This window comes from Arabidopsis thaliana, chromosome 3 (genome assembly GCF_000001735.4).
Source record: "Arabidopsis thaliana chromosome 3, partial sequence".
Lineage (NCBI taxonomy): Eukaryota > Viridiplantae > Streptophyta > Magnoliopsida > Brassicales > Brassicaceae > Arabidopsis > Arabidopsis thaliana.
Genome location: NC_003074.8, coordinates 19,948,047 through 19,966,125, shown reverse-complemented (window position 1 = coordinate 19,966,125; position 18,079 = coordinate 19,948,047). Strand labels below are relative to the sequence as shown.

At 36.7% G+C, this 18,079-nt stretch overlaps 8 protein-coding genes and 1 non-coding gene across 15 annotated transcripts; 7 read left to right on the top strand and 2 right to left on the bottom strand.

The window, feature by feature from the left end:
* The first annotated feature begins 1,522 nt into the window (after positions 1–1,522).
* Positions 1,523–2,146, top strand: AT3G00910. The gene has a single exon (NR_143882.1). It is a non-coding gene; the product is annotated as an uncharacterized misc_RNA (transcript).
* On the top strand, positions 2,146–5,337 carry SIGC (RNApolymerase sigma-subunit C). Of its 2 annotated transcripts, NM_115252.3 has the most exons (9): positions 2,146–2,341; positions 2,442–2,543; positions 2,632–2,710; positions 2,902–3,068; positions 3,153–3,626; positions 3,715–3,945; positions 4,146–4,286; positions 4,381–4,584; positions 4,804–5,337. In NM_115252.3, exons 1-9 carry the CDS (start codon positions 2,306–2,308, stop codon positions 5,083–5,085), a joined length of 1,716 nt encoding a protein of 571 aa, NP_190960.1. In that variant the 5' UTR covers positions 2,146–2,305; the 3' UTR covers positions 5,086–5,337. The 2 variants fall into 2 exon arrangements, with proteins under 2 accessions (NP_190960.1, NP_001326036.1); NM_001339642.1 differs by having other exon boundaries at positions 4,146–4,584.
* Positions 5,338–5,679: 342 nt separating this feature from the next.
* On the top strand, positions 5,680–6,270 carry AT3G53910 (malate dehydrogenase-like protein; the record flags this gene model as incomplete). Its single annotated transcript, NM_115251.1, has 3 exons — positions 5,680–5,701; positions 5,902–6,161; positions 6,226–6,270. 3 exons carry the CDS (start codon positions 5,680–5,682, stop codon positions 6,268–6,270), a joined length of 327 nt encoding a protein of 108 aa, NP_190959.1.
* A 780-nt stretch (positions 6,271–7,050) lies between these two features.
* On the top strand, positions 7,051–9,536 carry UPP (uracil phosphoribosyltransferase). 2 transcript variants are annotated; one of them, NM_115250.3, is made up of 12 exons: positions 7,051–7,257; positions 7,370–7,471; positions 7,559–7,637; positions 7,868–7,926; positions 8,017–8,094; positions 8,185–8,266; positions 8,374–8,422; positions 8,499–8,560; positions 8,724–8,791; positions 8,864–8,919; positions 9,014–9,061; positions 9,143–9,536. In NM_115250.3, exons 1-12 carry the CDS (start codon positions 7,120–7,122, stop codon positions 9,210–9,212), a joined length of 891 nt encoding a protein of 296 aa, NP_190958.1. In that variant the 5' UTR covers positions 7,051–7,119; the 3' UTR covers positions 9,213–9,536. The 2 variants fall into 2 exon arrangements, with proteins under 2 accessions (NP_190958.1, NP_850699.1); NM_180368.2 differs by lacking the exon at positions 7,051–7,257 and having other exon boundaries at positions 7,277–7,471.
* A 140-nt stretch (positions 9,537–9,676) lies between these two features.
* Positions 9,677–10,782, top strand: AT3G53890 (Ribosomal protein S21e). Of its 2 annotated transcripts, none has more exons than NM_115249.4 (4): positions 9,677–9,830; positions 10,046–10,126; positions 10,241–10,373; positions 10,479–10,782. In NM_115249.4, the coding sequence occupies exons 2-4, from the start codon at positions 10,077–10,079 to the stop codon at positions 10,542–10,544; spliced, it is 249 nt and encodes an 82-aa protein (NP_190957.1). In that variant the 5' UTR covers positions 9,677–9,830; positions 10,046–10,076; the 3' UTR covers positions 10,545–10,782. The 2 variants fall into 2 exon arrangements, with proteins under 2 accessions (NP_190957.1, NP_001078280.1); NM_001084811.1 differs by having other exon boundaries at positions 9,781–9,830; positions 10,064–10,126.
* A 52-nt stretch (positions 10,783–10,834) lies between these two features.
* AKR4C11 (NAD(P)-linked oxidoreductase superfamily protein) lies at positions 10,835–13,009 on the bottom strand. 2 transcript variants are annotated; one of them, NM_115248.2, is made up of 7 exons: positions 12,769–13,009; positions 12,532–12,582; positions 12,121–12,197; positions 11,923–12,010; positions 11,479–11,754; positions 11,141–11,389; positions 10,835–11,041 (listed from the first exon to the last, which is right to left on the bottom strand). In NM_115248.2, exons 1-7 carry the CDS (start codon positions 12,886–12,888, stop codon positions 10,955–10,957), a joined length of 948 nt encoding a protein of 315 aa, NP_190956.1. In that variant the 5' UTR covers positions 12,889–13,009; the 3' UTR covers positions 10,835–10,954. The 2 variants fall into 2 exon arrangements, with proteins under 2 accessions (NP_190956.1, NP_001325825.1); NM_001339641.1 differs by having other exon boundaries at positions 10,835–11,389; positions 12,769–12,976.
* A 98-nt stretch (positions 13,010–13,107) lies between these two features.
* AT3G53870 (Ribosomal protein S3 family protein) lies at positions 13,108–14,702 on the bottom strand. The gene is made up of 5 exons (NM_115247.5): positions 14,550–14,702; positions 14,310–14,457; positions 14,063–14,234; positions 13,642–13,828; positions 13,108–13,556 (listed from the first exon to the last, which is right to left on the bottom strand). Exons 1-5 carry the CDS (start codon positions 14,577–14,579, stop codon positions 13,344–13,346), a joined length of 750 nt encoding a protein of 249 aa, NP_190955.1. The 5' UTR covers positions 14,580–14,702; the 3' UTR covers positions 13,108–13,343.
* Positions 14,703–14,775: 73 nt separating this feature from the next.
* On the top strand, positions 14,776–16,569 carry AT3G53860 (INO80 complex subunit D-like protein). Its single transcript, NM_115246.4, has 2 exons — positions 14,776–15,436; positions 16,012–16,569. Exons 1-2 carry the CDS (start codon positions 14,856–14,858, stop codon positions 16,274–16,276), a joined length of 846 nt encoding a protein of 281 aa, NP_190954.1. The 5' UTR covers positions 14,776–14,855; the 3' UTR covers positions 16,277–16,569.
* A 210-nt stretch (positions 16,570–16,779) lies between these two features.
* Positions 16,780–18,033, top strand: AT3G53850 (Uncharacterized protein family (UPF0497)). Of its 3 annotated transcripts, NM_001339639.1 has the most exons (4): positions 16,780–16,924; positions 17,043–17,262; positions 17,434–17,566; positions 17,664–17,997. In NM_001339639.1, exons 2-4 carry the CDS (start codon positions 17,132–17,134, stop codon positions 17,862–17,864), a joined length of 465 nt encoding a protein of 154 aa, NP_001327256.1. In that variant the 5' UTR covers positions 16,780–16,924; positions 17,043–17,131; the 3' UTR covers positions 17,865–17,997. The 3 variants fall into 3 exon arrangements, with proteins under 3 accessions (NP_001327256.1, NP_566990.1, NP_001327257.1); NM_115245.3 differs by having other exon boundaries at positions 16,806–17,262; positions 17,664–18,033; NM_001339640.1 differs by lacking the exons at positions 16,780–16,924; positions 17,043–17,262 and having other exon boundaries at positions 17,321–17,566; positions 17,664–17,995.
* The last annotated feature ends 46 nt before the right edge of the window (positions 18,034–18,079 follow it).

The window sequence follows — 18,079 nt, the reverse complement described above, 5'->3', positions numbered from 1 at the left end:
AGTTATGAAATAACTACGAACTTATGTTTCTACGCGTCGTTACTACAAATCTTCAAATATTTTCGAATTGTAAACATTACTACCTTAAACAAAACAAAAAATCTGTTGTTCCTTGATCAGATTAATTAATATCTATTGAAATTATTGGTGTCCGTTACAAATATTTTTTGTGTTTACATTTCCAAAACAAACTTCTGTATGAACTGCTTTTGGATTGAAGATTTGAAACAATTCACAGAAACAAATTTGTCGATAAAATAAAAATAAAGATGGAGTATAAACGTTTTATATGAAGTGTGAAAATGGGATTACGTGTATATTGATATAAACGTATAAATAAATAGTAGGAAATAGCGTTAAGTAGTCACACAAGAATTTTAATTTGTAGGATCCAGAGCAGCCTATATAGCGTGCCGTTGTGAAAAGCCCACTAGCTTTTTCTGCTTGATTGTGACTTTAGCCGCTTTTGCTAACTCTTTCCAGCCGTTTATTTCTTTCCATAATCCTTACGTTTCAGTTTCAAATTTGGGAGATAATATACTCAAACTAAATACCTAAAGGTCCTGGTTCGAATCTTTAGCATGGTATTTGGCAAACTCTCTCATGATTGGTCATTTGTTGCAATGTTGCATGTTTATGTCTATGATTCTCACATGTGTTTCCTTTGAAAATCAGATTTTTTTTGTTCTTAACTCGGATAGTACAACATTCATAATCTTCAAATGGTCTTTCAAATGATCTGGAACTCTTTGGATATAAGAAAATGCTGACAATTTGATCAAAATTGTTAACCATACCGGACCAAATTTGTGCTTTTTCATATATTAGCGGAACCATGTATGAACTTGTCTTCTTGTCCAGTGGGCCATAAAACTTTTTTTATAATCTCCATGGACTTCTCTTTATTTTTGGCCCAGTAGGGATTCATATGCATCCACTTAGACTTAGAACCATATGTGAGTCAAGAGACAGAAAAACTTAGATGATACACTAAATCAAAATAAAAATGATTCAAGGAATTCTTACACTTGTGGCAATATATAAATGAAGAACTTTGGCAATGTATAATATATTACACTTGTGACAGTTTTCTTAAATAAATAACAAAAACATAGCATTATTTTCATAATTCAACCAAACCATCTATGTACAGTAATTCACTTTTAATCTCCAGCATAAAAACAAACAGAAAACTTACCTTCCTTTTAAAAAACTTGAATGCTTTGTCTTTTTTTTCTTCTTCTTTATTCCTCGTGTTTGGTTCATGGCTGAATAATTCAGTTATGTATCATTTATTCCATTAAAGGTAATTAAAATGAGGTTGTAATAGTCATATACGCATACATAATGATAAATAACATAAAAAAAGAATCAACCAACAAAATTATTCGATCTGGCAAAAAAGGTCATTAAAACATATAATAAATCCCACACATGCCCACAGATCATTCAACATCATATCCCATCATGGTTTAATATATAAAGGAGTCACAGGTCATTTTATACTCTCGAACATGTTGGTCTTGATTCCTCTTTCTCTATAAATTAAAACACTTGTTCACATCTTTCTCGATATGCATATCTACAATGTTCCATTCTTTTATTTCTGCCGATATTAAAATGAAATTTTCAAGGCTTTTGGGTGGTTTATTAGAGATGTGATCATGACAAGAAGAGGAATTGTATGAACACAAAAATGGAGAAATTCTTGAAGCTGGCACAATCATTTGCATTTGTTTGGGGATTCATCTTGCTGGCGGCTCTCGTGTGTTGCTGCATCAGCACTAAACCTAATCGCGAAAATGATGATGATGATACTGGTTGTGCCGCCTGCGACGGAGGGCATGCCGGATTTTAGTCGATGATCCTCTGTTTCTTTCACTTTTCTTTTTTGGTCCTCTGGTAGATTTGTACAACATAGAATCCTCATGGCTTATCTTTTTCATAATTACACAAAGCATTATTTTGTCTTCTCTTTTAATATAGACCAAGTTTATATTTCTTTACGTTTGCATTTCATGTTCTAGTGATTAGGATATTGCTATAAACATATACATTGAATGAAAACGTCGGTTTATTCAGTTATGGTTGCATAAAATTTGGATTTGGGTTTAGATATTTTGTGTATAAAAATTTACAACTGAGTAAAAAAAAAAAAAAAAAAAAAAAAAAGAGTGGCAACGAAACGGAGAGAGGGAATTAGGCAAATTAGAAGAGAGAAGTCGTAGACCATACAATTTGCACACAAACTATATCTCTCCACTGACTCCAATCATCTCCTTCCTCCGCTCCCATCTGCGTCTCAATGGCTTCCTTCAATTCGTTCCCCATTCCCAAACAGGTTTGTTGTCTCTCCTTACATGTACATATCAATCGTATAGACACGCGTGCGTCCACTCTCGAGCTGATTTCTCTGTGTGTTTTTATTTTTCGGATGATAGATTGTTGGTTCTTCTTCTTCGTCGTCCTCCTCTACTTCTCGGCCACGTATTTTAGTGCGATCGAGTTTAACATCGTCTATGACCTCTACCAATAGTATGCTGGTAGCCCGATGACGCTCTCTTCTTCTCTTTCTTTGAATTCTCTCTGAATTTAATTTGAATTAGTGTGAAATATTTTCCTTTGGATCAGGTCTTTGTACATCCTCATCCTTTGATTAAACATTGGCTCTCGTTATTGAGATCTGACCAAACTTCTTTCCCCATTTTCGGTGAGTACAAAAATTATGATTACGGTCACTCTTGTGATCGAATTTGCAACGTCTCTTTGTGCTTGCCGTTGTTATTATGGGTTTTCACTTGAAAAATTAGATGCTTCTTATTTCATATAACCAACTACTTGATCCAAAATTTGACGTCTTTGCTACTTGTTGGATGGCTTCTCTGTTACTTGATGCTTCAGTTAGAATTCCAATGACTTCTGTGGTTGCAACGAGGTGGTCGTTTCTATCCTCAGTCAAAGAGGAAAGCAGAATTTATCAGAACGATTCTCTAAAAGCATGTGGCTGCGCATCTGTATCTCCTTACACTGCACAAAATAATGTTTATGTTGAGCTCAAAGACCCAAAGGTGTGTTGAATTTCACTGCAGATGGACACTTTTTCACACTTTTTCCTTGTTTGCGATATTCAGAATTCTTTGCCATGTTTTCAGGAAAATATTGGCGTGGGTTCTGCAGAAAGATCATATTCATCTCGTAGCATGTTGCAATACAATTTACTGGCAAAGAACCTTTTGGCACTAGAGGAAACGTTTGTTGCCTTGGATTCTGTAAGAATGGAAAGAGATATTATGTTGCAAATGGGGAAGTTGGGGGCTGCTGAGTTATTTAAAACCTGTCTATCTAGGTATCGTGGTTCCTCAATCACGTCGTGCTTATCTGACACAACTGAGTTGGTGGATACTACGCCGAATCAACAAGTCTTTGTATCCTCGAGGAGAAAAGTAAAAAAGAAAGCAAGGAGGTCGAGTGTGACAGCTGAGAATGGTGATCAGAGTTCTCTGCCAATCGGTTTAAGAACTACATGGAACAATATTGATGTCCCTAGAGTGAGAAGACCACCAAAATATAGAAAGAAAAGAGAGAGGATCTCTAGAAACGAGACTGAGATGTCAACAGGAGTCAAGGTTCAGTGTGAAATCTTCCTGTAACTTTTTTTCCTTTCCTTTGTTCACTTTTTGTTAACCTTACGACACTCTCATGTATCTTTTAAAGATAGTGGCGGACATGGAGAGAATCAGAACACAACTGGAGGAAGAAAGTGGTAAGGTAGCGAGTTTGAGTTGTTGGGCTGCAGCAGCTGGGATGAACGAGAAACTCCTGATGCGCAATCTACATTACGGTTGGTACTGTAGAGATGAACTGGTGAAAAGCACCCGGTCTTTGGTTCTCTTCCTCGCAAGAAATTACCGTGGACTGGGAATCGCCCACGAAGATTTAATTCAGGTTCATCTCTCTCCTTAGAATCGTATTAAGAGTCTTGCAAAAATTCTATGTTTTAGATTAGGATTACAGAAAGAACAGATAGGAAACGTCTGGCTTGGTTTCATGATTCTGCTTGGTACACAAATGATGAAACTTTGCAAGTGGAAAGAATTAAAATTGTCATTGTAGTTCCTTTTGTCCTAATGTTGTGGCTTTTTCAGGCAGGGTATGTGGGGGTGTTACAAGGAGCAGAGAGGTTTGATCACACAAGGGGTTACAAGTTTTCAACATATGTGCAGTATTGGATAAGAAAATCAATGTCTACGATGGTGTCACGGCATGCAAGAGGCGTCCATATTCCTGTTTGTGCATTTTGATTTTTGGCCCTTTTTGTCTCATTTTCAACAAAGCTAGAACCTCACTTGTTTTCCTTTATTGTTTCTGTTTTTTTGGCAGTCATCAATAATCCGAACTATCAATCATATACAAAAGGCTCGTAAGACCCTGAAAACGAGCCATGGTATAAAATATGCGGCTGATGAGGAGATTGCAAAACTAACAGGCCACTCGGTGAAGAAGATTCGAGCAGCTAACCAATGCCTAAAAGTGGTCGGTTCAATTGACAAGAAAGTTGGGGATTGCTTTACTACAAAATTCCTGGTATGTCTGTTTAGTTTGCTTCAATCTTTGGTTTTGAGAAATGTCTATCGAACAAGGACCAAGATTTGATTAGTTTAAGTTTAAATTTGGTTTTTTGGATATGAAAATACTGTTACCATCAGGTTTATCATAAAGATTGGTTCAGTTTAGATTTAAGCTATTCTTTTTGTTCAGTTTGGTTCAGTTTTGAGACTCAACGTTTGTTTTCCGAGTATGCAGGAATTTACACCAGACACAACGATGGAGAGTCCTGAGGAGGCCGTGATGAGGCAGAGCGCGAGGAGAGACATACATGATCTTCTAGAAGGGTTAGAGCCAAGAGAGAAGCAAGTGATGGTCCTACGTTATGGTCTTCAAGACTACAGGCCCAAGTCCCTGGAAGAGATTGGGAAGCTTCTTAAAGTTAGCAAAGAATGGATTCGGAAGATCGAACGGAGAGCAATGGCTAAACTCAGAGACCAACCCAACGCCGAAGACCTCAGATATTATTTGAATCAGTAAAAAATAGAGATTTTTGGCTCCAATGACTCTTATGTCTTCTGTCACAGTGTGATTGTGTAATCTTGTGTGTTTATAATAGTAACATTGGAGATCCTCGAGTGTAAAATGTCTTGTACGGGGTTGTAAACTTATATAGTTATATTACAGTGAAAATAGATATTGTACAAGTTATAAAATCCTAACCACTTGGATAATCTACACATCCTTCGATTACTTTTACAATATAGCTGTATCAATTATCTTGCATTTGTGCAATTATTATATTGAATTTCAATTGAACCAATTATAAAATTTATTATGTAATTTAGTATTATATATTTTATCAATTATAAACAATTCATACTTTTTGCTATTATATATATAAAAAAATTTTAATTTTTAATTTTACTAATTGAAAAAGATTATATCTAACCACCTAACGACAACTCCTTTCTCGGATCAAGTTTTTTCTTGGTTCTTCTTTTCTCGGGGTACTTCCTCTCGGATTCTCTATGTCTCTTAACTCGGTCTAACCCGCTAAAGCTTAGCTCACATGCGGGTCATAAAATCCGATTACCTTTTGCGAAGTATGACCGAGAGTTGAAAGAAATTCGGATGTTCCTTAGAAACTCGGACCGTGAGTCCTTCTTTCTCGTTTAACTTGGAGTGTTCAATCGTCGGGTTGGAAGTGAATCGGATGATAATCACCTTCCTTCTCGTCTTTGTCCTCCGTTTTAAGTTTTTTTTCTTCCGTGAATTCTTTTTTTCTCTTCCTCTTTCGCGGGACTTAACATTTCGAGTTATCTCCGATCTAGGCTTCCCGATCTTTCACTTCAGCATACGCTATGATATCGTTTCTAAAGTCACTCATTCGTGCTCTGGACGGAGATGATGACGTCTTCGATTTTGCTTTTGTGGCCTCTTCGGTCACCGAGCTCCCTTATTTTGCTACGAGGACAAAGATTGGGAAGAAGAGAATTGAGGAAGTGATAGATTCAGATCTTCAGGGACTCGCCAAATACGAGGAGAGAGCGATTAAAGCTATCAAGCCGAGAGTGAAAGTTACCATTGAGAAAGACATCACTTTGCTACAGAGGGTAAGTGAATCTTTCTTACATCCACAAGACATGGTTCTATGTGTGTTGTTTCATCTTTCTCTAGACTTTTGTTGCTATTTCGGTTTACAAACTTTTGATTGTGGTTTGATCTTTCTCTAAACATTTTTTGCTGTATTTGGTTAAAGACTTTTGAGAATCTTCAAACAGGGCTTAGGACTTCTTAATTGTGCCTGAATTCTCAGACAAAGAATCCGTGTCTGGTTTGTACAGTTTCAGAGATTTGTTACAAAAACTGATGAATGAGTTGAAGAGGAGAAGAGTTAAGGAGTCTAGTCTAAATAAGTTTTCAAGTTTATTGTAATAGTAAAACCTCTATAAATTAATACTCGATAAATTAATAATCTATATAAGATTAATAATTTTTTCCAGTCCCGAGTTGGGACTGTAAAAAGTGACACAAATTGATAAATTAATAAAATAATAATTTTTTTGAAAATCCTATGTAAATATATGATCCCATCAATATTATAAATTAGTAATTGTATAAATATAAAATATATATATATCTAATATATTATATGTAAGAAATTTCTAATATTTTTTTGCTTAAACTCGTATTTGTTCTTATTTGAATTTAGTTATAATATTTTACTGTATCAAAACTTTTGATATTGTTTTATAGACATGATAATTATTTTTTACTTGCAATTGGTTTTAGAAAGATATTCTCTATGATGAAAAATATCTTGTAGAAACTTTTAAAAAGTTACTACATTAGAAAACTCTCTATGTAAATTAATAAATTATTTATTAATTTATTCCTTAATTTGTAGATTTCTGTTTGGAAAGAAATTGCTAAAAATTAATATAAAAGCCCAATGGGCCGTGTAATAAGTAGACCCAAAGTTATTCGGTACAGTAGTGACGACCGGTTAATCTTCGCCCGCGCTATCGTCATTGCAAAAATCTCGAACCAGATTCGGACATCTCGTCGAAAATGGCGTGCTCAATTGGTAACGCTTTCAGGTGTTCTTCTGATACGCTGCGTTTTGCTCCCCGACAACAATGCAGCAGCCGCCTAAACCCTAATCCTTCCTCTTTCCTCTCCTTTAATTCCTCCCCAATTCTCGCACAGGTATCGAGTATATATATATATTTATTCTAATGTCCAAAGCACACTTTTCCAGTAACGCCTTTTGCATATTCAAACTGAATTTTGATTTTCGAATTTCTGGATTATTTTAAAGAATTTGGGTGCTTCTTCTTCGTCACTTTCCCGACGGACTATACGAGCTAGAACAAAAATGGCTGCGTCGGAGGCTTCCATTAACGGGAGCAACAGGATGCTGGTAATAAAACTCTAGGATTTCAATTTTCAGATTTTTTTTGAGTTTGATTTGAAAGTGAAAGATGTGAATTTGATTCTGGTGTTTCAGGTCTTTGTGCCACCACATCCTTTGATCAAACACTGGATCTCTGTTCTGAGAAATGAACAAACTCCTTGTCCTGTTTTCAGTGAGTAGATAAGATTCTTATGAGTATTTCTGCGATTTAACCAGTGTTTGTTGTTAAAGAACTGAATTTTACATCCATTTTTTTTTTTTTTTTTTTTGATTCGTTGGACAATCTTTAGCTCTTAGATTGGTGTTATCTGCTACATTGCGTTTGAATATGAGTTTTTTTAGGTTTGCTACTAGTATAAGTCTGTGTTGATCTTTAAAGCTTGAGTTTTTTTAATTATCTAGGGAATGCAATAGCTGAACTAGGGAGATTACTCATGTATGAAGCATCACGAGAGTGGCTGGTGCGTAGAATTTCACATCTCTATTATTCTTGAATTCTTCCTACCCGTTTTTTGCTTATTGTTTTTTGTTTTTTGCTCTATGCGGTTAAGCCAACTGTTGTGGGTGAAATAATGTCTCCAATGGGTCCTGCTTCTGTTGAATTCATTGATCCTAGAGAGCCTATTGCGGTTTGTTTATCCCTCAAACTCTTCCTGTCTATATTTTCTTTTCGACCTTACATGTAAGCGTTTCTAATTCTTGGTTTTGTCTCTGTGTAGGTTGTTCCGATATTAAGAGCTGGTCTTGCTCTTGCGGAACACGCATCCTCAGTTTTACCTGCTAATAAAATTTATCATTTAGGTTAGTAATCTAGCTATATATCATCTCTTGCCTGAACTTCGGATGTCAAAAATGAAAACTTTTATCAAATAGCTTATTGATGTCCCCGTGCTTCTTTTCTTTTACAGGAGTAAGTAGAGATGAGAAAACACTTTTACCATCGGTGTATCTTAACAAGTAAGAACTTCTCTGCAGCATTGTGTTTGTAGTTACTGAAGTGTTTATAATAACACCTTTGATACATCTTCTTTAGGTTGCCTGATGAATTTCCCAAGAATTCAAGAGTATTTTTGGTCGACCCAGTGCTTGCCACAGGTAAGAAAGTCTTATCATTTTAGCCACCTCCATATTAGAAGTATAGTTAGGGTTTGATGTTCAAATGTACACGATAATATGTGAATGTGAACGCATGACATGGTAATACGAATGTTTCATAGCTAGAAGCGTAGGTTTAGTAACTTAGTAACTTGTATTTTAGGTGGTACCATAATGGCGGCGATGGATCTATTGAAGGAACGTGGTTTGTCTGTTCAGCAAATCAAAGTGGTAAGCATATATATAGGAAACAGCTTTTGTCAGAAATCGAAGTGTTAATTGTTTTGATTTTTCTGATTACAGATTTGTGCGATTGCTGCACCTCCTGCACTATCGAAGCTTAACGAGAAATTCCCCGGGTAATCAATAGCAAAAGATCAACTCTCACCTTGCTTACCATTTAGTTAACTCTCTTTTTACTAAACTGTTTGGCTACTATTTGAAACATTTCAGGCTTCATGTATATGCTGGAATTATTGATCCTGAAGTCAATGAAAAGGGGTAAGTCATTAGGTTCTTTGGCTTTCCATATGAAAACTGGCGATTGTATTTTAATGTCCTTATGTATTTGTCATGAACTAGGTACATAATCCCTGGGCTTGGAGACGCTGGAGACCGCAGTTTCGGGACAGAAACACATTGGGTGAAGTGATACTTGTATGAGTTGTTAAACTTTAACAGTCACAATCGTTAGATTATATATTGTGTCTCTTGTACTTTGTTTTTGATGTGTGATTTCAGGTTCTTGAGAGGGTTTCGATAAAGAGTCAAAATTTCACAAACAAGAAAAACTGAATTCCTCATTATTACAAAACAGAGAACAAACTTGTCAACCATTTTATGTGTATCATTCTCAATTGTCTACCACAAACCATTTTGGGAAAAAGTATGCAAGAAAATCTGAAAAATTCATCCATGAAGCAAACATTTGAACCAATAATAAAAGTTTGTTATCAAATTGAATGAACTTAAGTTACTACCAAACTGAACCAGTATTTATGGTTTGGTTACGTTCGATTCCGGTTACAATTAACTGTCGGTACAATTCTGGTTGAAAAAGTTTAGTATTTCGGTTTGATTTAATTTTGTATACCGCTCTAATTGGATCGGTTTTTATTGCTCTTCAATTAAAAGTTGAAGGGTATAGTAGTCATTCCTATGAAATAAGCAAACCCTAGCTCGCTACTATAAATCTAATAAACCTATGAATTAAGCAAACCCTATCTTTGTCGCCGCCAAACCTCTCTCAGATTCTTCTTCTTCCTCGCAGGTGAGAATTTCTCCGTAGTATCTTAATCTCCTTTCACTGTATTGCTAATTAACGCATCGGAATAATCTAGGTTTCGATTTCAGAATTAGTTATCTCGTTGTGTCTTTTGTTGATTATATATTATTGTTGAATGTGATCAATTATTCTTGATGAATCTCTTAATTCGAGGTTCTATTGCTCATCTGATTAGTTTTTTTGTTTGTTTACTTGCTCAGATCGATTTTTTTTTGAAGCTAAATCTCAAAAATGGAGAACGACGCAGGTCAGGTCACAGAGCTCTACATTCCAAGGAAATGGTATATATCAGCTCTCTTTGTTCTCTGTGTAACGTTTGATTAAAATCTTAAGCTAATTGTCTTAATTAAGTAGCCTAAGCTGATTCTATTGTTGTGTAATGGTAATTTGTTTAGCTCGGCAACAAACAGAATGATCACATCAAAGGATCATGCTTCAGTTCAGCTTAACATTGGTCATCTTGATGCTAATGGTCTCTACACTGGCCAATTCACCACTTTTGCTCTCTGCGGATTTGTCCGTGCTCAGGTTTGTGAATTTCCACTCTGCTAATTACTTTATAATCATCTCCACAGTTGTTATAACAAAGTTCATGATTGTATATGTATATTGACATTATGATTGCATCTGCAGGGAGACGCAGACAGTGGCGTGGACAGGCTCTGGCAGAAGAAGAAGGTCGAAGCTAAACAACAGTGAGAGACAATCTGACAATGTCATAAGCTCTTGTTTGTTTTTTGAGGTTTCGATTTATTAGCTATGTGGCTTTGTCATTGAATTGAAAATGTTAGTTTCTCTTTATGCGAATTCATGTTTTCGATTTTTCTGCTTTATTAAAGATAATTATTAGGCTTTGAGGCCAATGGAATCAGATTCTATCTACAGTCTAATACTCGTCTATATTTCTCTTTCAAATATAACTGTTAGATTATCTATCATCAACCTCTCGGATTAGTGATTTACTGTATGAACATAAGAGATTGTTAATATGTCTGCAAAATCCTACTTTTATTGAAAATTGAATCGTTTACACATTCTCGATCAAAGCTTAAAGCAGTGGAACTTTGTTCTTTTTCAACTTTAAAATTCAACAAAAGACATCTTTTGATTCAGATCTCACCATCCCAAAGCTCTTCAAGTGTTTTATAAGGACTCAACGTCTCATGAACAAACGACGTGCCTTGGACTAACCTAGCCTGCACAGAGATGATTCAAAATCCAAAATACAAGAGGTTACAGTTAAGACTACTCACAGATACGAAATTTGCAGAAATGTGGTTTATTGTTTCACTTACCTGCTCTATCTTGGAAAACTTGTCAAACATTTCTTTTGGAATAGACCATCCCAAGACATCAAAGTTCTCTCTGATTCTTCCTTCATTTGTGCTTTTGGGAAGTATACTATGACCCATTTGAAGTCCCCATCGAAGCGCGGTTTGTGCGGGAGACTTCCCGATTTCTTTAGCAATCATTTCAATAACCGGACTCTTTAAAACATCGGCCTTCACCCACGTTGTTCCAGGAGATCCCAATGGCGAATATCCCTGCCACAATCAACATTCACGAAGTGTATATAAATATGACATTCGGACTCATTAAATGATTTGGAAATGTTTAGTGTTTTAAAACTTACTGAGAGGTGGATCCCTTTGGACTTGCAAAACTCATGTAGCTTATGTTGTTGCCATGAAGGATGACATTCCACCTGGTTTACAGCGGGAGGAACACGAGCAGCCTCCACAAGATCTGAGAGTTTCTTTGTAGAGAAATTACTTACGCCAATGGCTCTTGCCTTGCCTGAATCAACCAGTGCTTCCATTGCTTTCCATGTGCTCGGAATATCGATAGGCATAATGTTCTCAGGCTTAAAGTCAACAGTACCTTTCTTCAACCGAACAGGCCAGTGCATCTTGAAAAAAATATCAAATGAAACAAATCAAAGTATAAGCAAGCATATGTATAGTTTCAAATCCAGAGATCCGGACAATTCAGGCTAGATATTGAAGAAAGGAACGGATCTTGAAAACTGTTAGAACTTATTAAAAAATCAGCATTTGTTCAAAGAAGTCGTGCTTACGAGATACAAATCAACATAATCAAGCTGCAGATCCTGAAGAGTTCTGTTCAATGCGTCCTGTACATCCGGAGGGTCAAGATCAGTCAACCTGTGCTTGCATAATTTGTAGATTTTAATAGGTTAAGAGGCTTAAGCAAACGAGGGAAACTGAAAATGCATAAAAATGATAGAGATGCAGAAACTTCATGAACAAAATACCAGATTTTTGATGTGATGAACAGCTTCTCACGCTTCACTACGCCATCATCAAACAACTTCTTCAGAACTTTCCCAATCTGCAGGTTAAAAAAAGCTTTCAATTTCTCCATCAAGAAAAACAAAAAGCCACATTTCAAATGAACTTGTAAACAGTCTATAACAAATAACTCCATTAATCCTACATAACTTAAAGCTAGTTTAAGAAAAAGATACACAAGACAATGTGTGCAATTGTCATTCCTAAATATAAATTGGTTAACCTTAGTAAGAATTACATAAAACAGCCAATCGAGTAAGAACGATCATACTATATACTGTTCTATATAAAGGCAAATCAAGTAACGAGCCGTCAAAAGATGAACTATATGAAGCAAACTATGGAAGATACAGATTCGGATCGGTGAATTTTACCTCAATTTCATTGCCATATCTTGAAGCACAATCAATATGCTGATATCCAATCTGCAGAAAACGAAATGATTATTAAGTTCTTCTGCTACTGAAACGAATTTCCAAATCAATCCGTAAATCCCAAGATCAACCAATATTGAGGGAAAAACCAAACTATGTAAGGATCAGAACATCTAATCAAAGATCTCTAAGGATCAGTCAAATGAGAAACCATGAGACGGAAAATCACAGAAGAACCTTCACAGCGGCGGCGACGGCGTCTCCAACGACGCCAGGAGCAGCTTGCCATGTCCCGAGACCAACCGATGGGATCTTTGCTCCGGTGTTGAGTTGGAAGAATCCGATTTCGTCCGCCATTGTCAGAGCTTTAGAAGTGAGACTTAGATCTCGAGAACCTTTTACGAAAGACGGAGGAGGTTTGTGTCGACGGAGCGGGAAAATCGTCGGAGTTTTATAACAACAGACGGTTAGTATTCAAACACGTGGATATAACTAAACGCAAATACTTGTGTTTTCATATTTCATGTGATGAGAGTAATTAGTAATTAGTAATTACGATTAGTTAATTCGATGGATGTACCAAAATTTGGACAAACTGGTCTTGTAATATTACGAATTAATTCAGAATAATTTGCCAAAGAGAGAATGATTTATGAAACTAAAAAGGGCTTTTTCAACAATGGAAACTTGAGATAATTTTCGAATAAGAACAGAGGAAACGTGTCTGATTCGAAGATACGAGAAGCTATAATCTGTCAAAAGAGCAAGAACAGTTGAAAACAAAATCACATCGACTAGTACAAAGGATTCTTTTAGGCGACTGGGATCATCGCAGGGTAATCTACGGCTGTGAGTGGTGCATCTGCTACGAGAGCAGCCGGGGCAGCAACCTGAGCAGGTGCATAGATGGCCTCTTCTTCTTTAGGAGAATGAATGATCACAACATCAGGCAATGGTGTCTTTGGTCCTGATATGCCCTTAGGGTCCCAATCAAGCATAACCTTCACCTTGATTCCCAACACACCCTACATATTCGGTTTAACAACACTTTAATTAGACGTTGTTGATTTTTTACTTAACTCTAATAAGAACAACTCAGACGAAACTCACTTGTCTAAGCAAAACATGTCTCACTGCAGAGTCTATGTATTCCTTAGTTGGTTGACCAGATGACACCATGTAGCCATCTTTGAACTTCATAGACTTGGCTCTGGCAGCACGAAGCTTTCCACTCACGATAACCTCGCATCCCTTAGCTCCACTCTCCATAACAAACCTCAACACACCATAGCAAGCCCTATACAACATATAACCATTGCATGAGAACTTAAAGTCATTACACTTAGAAGCTAGACAATACCTATTTGAAACCATACAGAGTCTATAAGAACAATTACTCTATACTAAACATACAACTATAACGATCGGTGAATGCTTATATACACTAGTAACCTATCCAAATCAGTCTCTAATGATAAACTAAACTGATCAAACAAAGTAACATAGCAAACGAACTAGAGAAATGTCGTACCTACGAACAGCGAGACCACCAAGAAGCTTGTAACGTAAAGACTCAGCCTGAGCGATGGCACAGAGACCTCTGTTGTTAACCTTCTCGGCATAAAGCTCAACACTGTCAACTGGAAACTTGAATCTCTTCTGAACAAGGGAAGTCAATTCCCTAATTCTCCTCCCCTTCTCACCTGAAATACAATCAAATTTTACAGTCACTACCGTATAATAGAAGAAATGATTAAGCTCGAAGATCAAAAACATACCGAGAACATTCTGAGTACGTGTAGCTCTGATGATAATCTCAGTCCTCATAGGAGTAACCCTAACCTCAACACCAGAGTAACCATCCTCTGCTAGCTCTCTTGTAAGAACCTCATTCAATTCAGCGTAGAACACACCGTCCGCTACAAACTACAAAATCAAAATCTCAACACAGTTACCAAAACAGTTCCAATACGATAAATCCATTGAAAGAACAAAATGAACAGAATCACACAATTCACCTTTCTCTTCTTGCTGATCTGAGTCGTCATGTTTGCAAATGTGAGAATCTGCCTATATCTGAAACCCTAAAAATGAGCGGCGTAATCTCGAAAGAGATGCTATTAGTACTTATACTTGACCTAATTCAGAAAATCAGGTTTCACATCCAATTTCCTTTGGGCCTATTTGTTGAATAATTTGGCCCATACATTGATAAAATAGTTAAATAATTGGTTTGGGCCCATGGATGTTTTCAATCAAGTAATTAAGAGAAAAAAAAATCTCGCATTTTGAATCTTCTCTGTCATCATTTTCCGGCGACGACAATGGCGTCAGCTGCCAAGAACACTGAGCAAAACCCTTTCTCCTTGAAACCCCCAAGACCTCCGTCTTCCTCCAACGCTGCATCTTCCACCGCTGTGGCTTCCACTTCAGTTGAACCCCAAATTCGGAACCCTAAACCTAGCACAAACGTCTTACCATCGACCTCGAATTCACCGATTACGATGTTACAAGAAGATGAAATCCTCGCAAGCTCTAGTCACCTCACACGCCCAGAGCTTCTCCGACGCCGAGCAGACAACCTAAAGCAGCTGGCCAAGTGTTATAAAAACCATTATTGGGCTTTAATGGAGGATCTCAAGGCGCAACACAGGGATTATTGGTGTAAGTATGGGGTTAGTCAGTTTAAAGACGAACAAAATCAATCGAATAAGAGACGGAGGCTTGATCCAGAAGGTAGTGGAGATAAGGGTAATGATGGTGATCAGTATGCAAACAGCAATTCCGGGTTCTGTATGTATGGATGCAAAGCTAAAGCTATGGCGCTTACCAAATACTGTCAATTGCATATTCTCAAGGATAGTAAGCAGAAGCTCTACACTGGTTGCACAAACGTCATCAACAGGTTTGCTTCAAGTTGTGTTCTTTTATATTGTATAGTCGGTTTAAGATGTTGTAGTGATGATGAATTGAAACTGCAAAGCAATGTTTGTGCCAAGAAATAGTTTCTTTCTTCTTTGAGCCTGCGGAAAGGTTTTAGGATTGAGACTTTGCTCTGTTTCAAAGATTTCCGTAGGGATTGGGAGAAAATTTTAGCTTTGGTAACCGTATATAGATTCGGTACTTTGACTTGTTTCATAACCTTGATTGATGTGCTGCGTTGATATACATAAGTGACAAAGATGTCTCTATTAAGGTATCTTTGCAAACGAGGTAGGGTTATGAGTATTATTAGCATTATTATGTCATCTTTGAAAATGTGTTCCAACTGAACATTGAGATGAGCTCTTTGAAAATGTAAGTGACTTGGAATACAACATTAACCTGGTTTCAGATTGATACACTGTTATTATCAGATTCGGTTTGTTACAATCCAGATTTCATAGATATGTACTTTTTCATGCTGGTTTGTAATTAGCACATGATGATTATTTGAGCGGTTCTCTACTAACTCTGCATTTGTTTGCTTTGTACATTCAGATCTCCAGCAGGACCATTACTTTGTGGAAAACCAACACTAGCATCGACTGTTCCTGTACTGTGTAACGTGCACTACCAGAAAGCACAGAAGAATGTTGCCAAAGCTTTAAAAGATGCTGGTCACAATGTCTCTTCAACAAGCAAGCCTCCCCCAAAGCTCCATGTTATAGTAGCTGCATTTGTGCATCACATTCAAGCACAAAGAAAAAATCCACATAAGGAGGGTAAACTTAAAAGTGTAGTAAAGGAAGAAATGACAAGCTGAGTCAAGCCGCGTTCCCAGAAATAATATATTGGCTTACTATATCTTCTAGAGATCCATCTCTTTCAGTTCTTGTGAGTAGATTTGACTAGCGATGGATTTGTTACAGTGTTGGTATCGGATCTTTTATCAGCACTGAGCTATTAAGAACAGGTTTTGGTACAATGTAGGGTAGCTTAAGATAGGTCTAATTACAGTGGAGTTATTGAGATGATGATTCCACTGTTTGTAAAGACTTGATAAGATGATGATATTTGATCCATAAGCACAAACACTTAACTTGTGTTGGAACTCAATTTAACTCTGTTTTGTTGCAATTTTGATCAATTTTACGAGTTACTACGAAAACTTATGTAATGGTCTAATAGCCACATAGAGACAGGCAAAAAGGCATTGCATTTGCATACACATTTTTAGAACTCAAAAATACAACAAATAATACTTCAGATTCTTAACGACCAAATACAATCGCTAAAAAAAAAAAAAGACAAAAAAAAAAAAAAAAAGTTAGTTTGTGCTGCCACGTAGGATGCTTATCTCACTTATCTCAGTCCACTAAAAAGCAAAGCAAGAAAAAGAGAATGTCAAAGGAGAAACAAGGAAGAAGCTTAGCTTATAATCGAATCTAAGCCGTTTCGGGAAATTCTGTTTGTAGGTGACAAAATCCTCTTATAGGGTTATTCTTAGCTATGAATTTCCTCTGCAATTTCTTTTTTTCCCCGCCAAAATTTCTCCTGAAGCAAATGTAGCTTTTTACTTGCTGAACTAGGGTTTTGTTCGATTTTGTTCCTCTTTCCTCGCTGATTTTGTCGGAATTTCTGGGTTTGGGAAGAGAAATTGGAGTCGTTATTGATTGAAATGAAGAAGCTTTTAGGAGGTCCGGGAACTGTGTGTGGTCTGTTACTGAGAATCGGACAATGTGCTTCAGCTGCTGCTTCAATCGGCGTTATGGTCTCTGCTAAAGAGTTCTCTGTTCACACTGCTTTTTGGTACGGTTTCGCTTTCTTCAAGTTTTGATTTGTTTCCTTTAACCTTGTTTTGTTCGTTTAGTTGTCGGATTTAGTAGAAATGGTAGTGGAATTTCTGCAAGCAATTTTGGTGTTTATTAGTAGTAGTACAAGTCTCGTTGATGTTGATTATGATTTTGGGGTTGGTTTCAGCTACTTGATTGCGTCAATGGGTCTTCAATTGTTGTGGAGCTTTGGGCTAGCATGTCTTGATGTTTATGCTCTCAGGGGAAAGAAAGATCTCCAAAACCCTATCTTGGTTAGCTTATTCGTCGTTGGTGATTGGGTATGCAACACCACATTTTTATGGCTTTGCTACATTAAATTCAGTGTTCTTGATATGATTTTTTAAAGGATTGAGAATTGTTTTTCTTGTTTTGCAGGTGACGGCAATGTTATCTCTTGCAGCTGCATGTTCATCAGCAGGAGTTGTAGTCTTGTATGAAAAAGATATCAAGTATTGCAATACTCAAAGCCAATATCCATGTCTTAGGTATGAAGTAGCTGTAGCGCTTTCTTTCGTCACTTGGATCCAGATTGCTGTTTCTTCTCATGTCACATTTTGGATCTTAGCCTCGGTTTAGTTAGTTTCGCAAAGAACTCCCAACTTTTTCTTCTTCTTGGAATGTTGAGACATCTTTGTAGCTTTTGATGACGTTAACAATCTGCTTCTAATCGAATCTATCAATGTTTCTTGCAATCAAGTGCTACTGCTGCATATTGGCATTTCTCTCTTAACCACTACACCTTACTTAGAACTTAAAAACAAAGTTACTACTACCTTGTTCACAATGATTGA

Excerpts from the sequence above, each read along its gene's own strand:
- SIGC (NM_115252.3), top strand. The coding sequence starts at position 2,306 with ATGGCTTCCTTCAATTCGTTCCCCATTCCCAAACAG. Across the intron at positions 4,287-4,380 it reads CAAGAGGCGTCCATATTCCT|TCATCAATAATCCGAACTAT; the intron begins GTTTGTGCATTT and ends TTTTTTTGGCAG. Across the intron at positions 4,585-4,803 it reads GCTTTACTACAAAATTCCTG|GAATTTACACCAGACACAAC; the intron begins GTATGTCTGTTT and ends CCGAGTATGCAG.
- UPP (NM_115250.3), top strand. The coding sequence starts at position 7,120 with ATGGCGTGCTCAATTGGTAACGCTTTCAGGTGTTCTTCTGATACGCTG. Across the intron at positions 7,927-8,016 it reads AAGCATCACGAGAGTGGCTG|CCAACTGTTGTGGGTGAAAT; the intron begins GTGCGTAGAATT and ends TATGCGGTTAAG. Across the intron at positions 8,267-8,373 it reads TAATAAAATTTATCATTTAG|GAGTAAGTAGAGATGAGAAA; the intron begins GTTAGTAATCTA and ends TTTCTTTTACAG.
- AT3G53890 (NM_115249.4), top strand. The coding sequence starts at position 10,077 with ATGGAGAACGACGCAGGTCAGGTCACAGAGCTCTACATTCCAAGGAAA. Across the intron at positions 10,127-10,240 it reads CTCTACATTCCAAGGAAATG|CTCGGCAACAAACAGAATGA; the intron begins GTATATATCAGC and ends TAATTTGTTTAG. Across the intron at positions 10,374-10,478 it reads GCGGATTTGTCCGTGCTCAG|GGAGACGCAGACAGTGGCGT; the intron begins GTTTGTGAATTT and ends TTGCATCTGCAG.
- AKR4C11 (NM_115248.2), bottom strand. The coding sequence starts at position 12,888 with ATGGCGGACGAAATCGGATTCTTCCAACTCAACACCGGAGCAAAGATC. Across the intron at positions 11,755-11,922 it reads ATTATGTTGATTTGTATCTC|ATGCACTGGCCTGTTCGGTT; the intron begins GTAAGCACGACT and ends ATTTTTTTCAAG. Across the intron at positions 11,042-11,140 it reads AGTTTTCCAAGATAGAGCAG|GCTAGGTTAGTCCAAGGCAC; the intron begins GTAAGTGAAACA and ends ATCTCTGTGCAG.
- AT3G53870 (NM_115247.5), bottom strand. The coding sequence starts at position 14,579 with ATGACGACTCAGATCAGCAAGAAGAGAAAG. Across the intron at positions 14,458-14,549 it reads AGATCAGCAAGAAGAGAAAG|TTTGTAGCGGACGGTGTGTT; the intron begins GTGAATTGTGTG and ends TTGATTTTGTAG. Across the intron at positions 14,235-14,309 it reads ACGTACTCAGAATGTTCTCG|GTGAGAAGGGGAGGAGAATT; the intron begins GTATGTTTTTGA and ends ATTGTATTTCAG.
- AT3G53860 (NM_115246.4), top strand. The coding sequence starts at position 14,856 with ATGGCGTCAGCTGCCAAGAACACTGAGCAAAACCCTTTCTCCTTGAAA. Across the intron at positions 15,437-16,011 it reads TGCACAAACGTCATCAACAG|ATCTCCAGCAGGACCATTAC; the intron begins GTTTGCTTCAAG and ends TTGTACATTCAG.
- AT3G53850 (NM_115245.3), top strand. The coding sequence starts at position 17,132 with ATGAAGAAGCTTTTAGGAGGTCCGGGAACTGTGTGTGGTCTGTTACTG. Across the intron at positions 17,263-17,433 it reads TCTGTTCACACTGCTTTTTG|CTACTTGATTGCGTCAATGG; the intron begins GTACGGTTTCGC and ends GGTTGGTTTCAG. Across the intron at positions 17,567-17,663 it reads TATTCGTCGTTGGTGATTGG|GTGACGGCAATGTTATCTCT; the intron begins GTATGCAACACC and ends CTTGTTTTGCAG.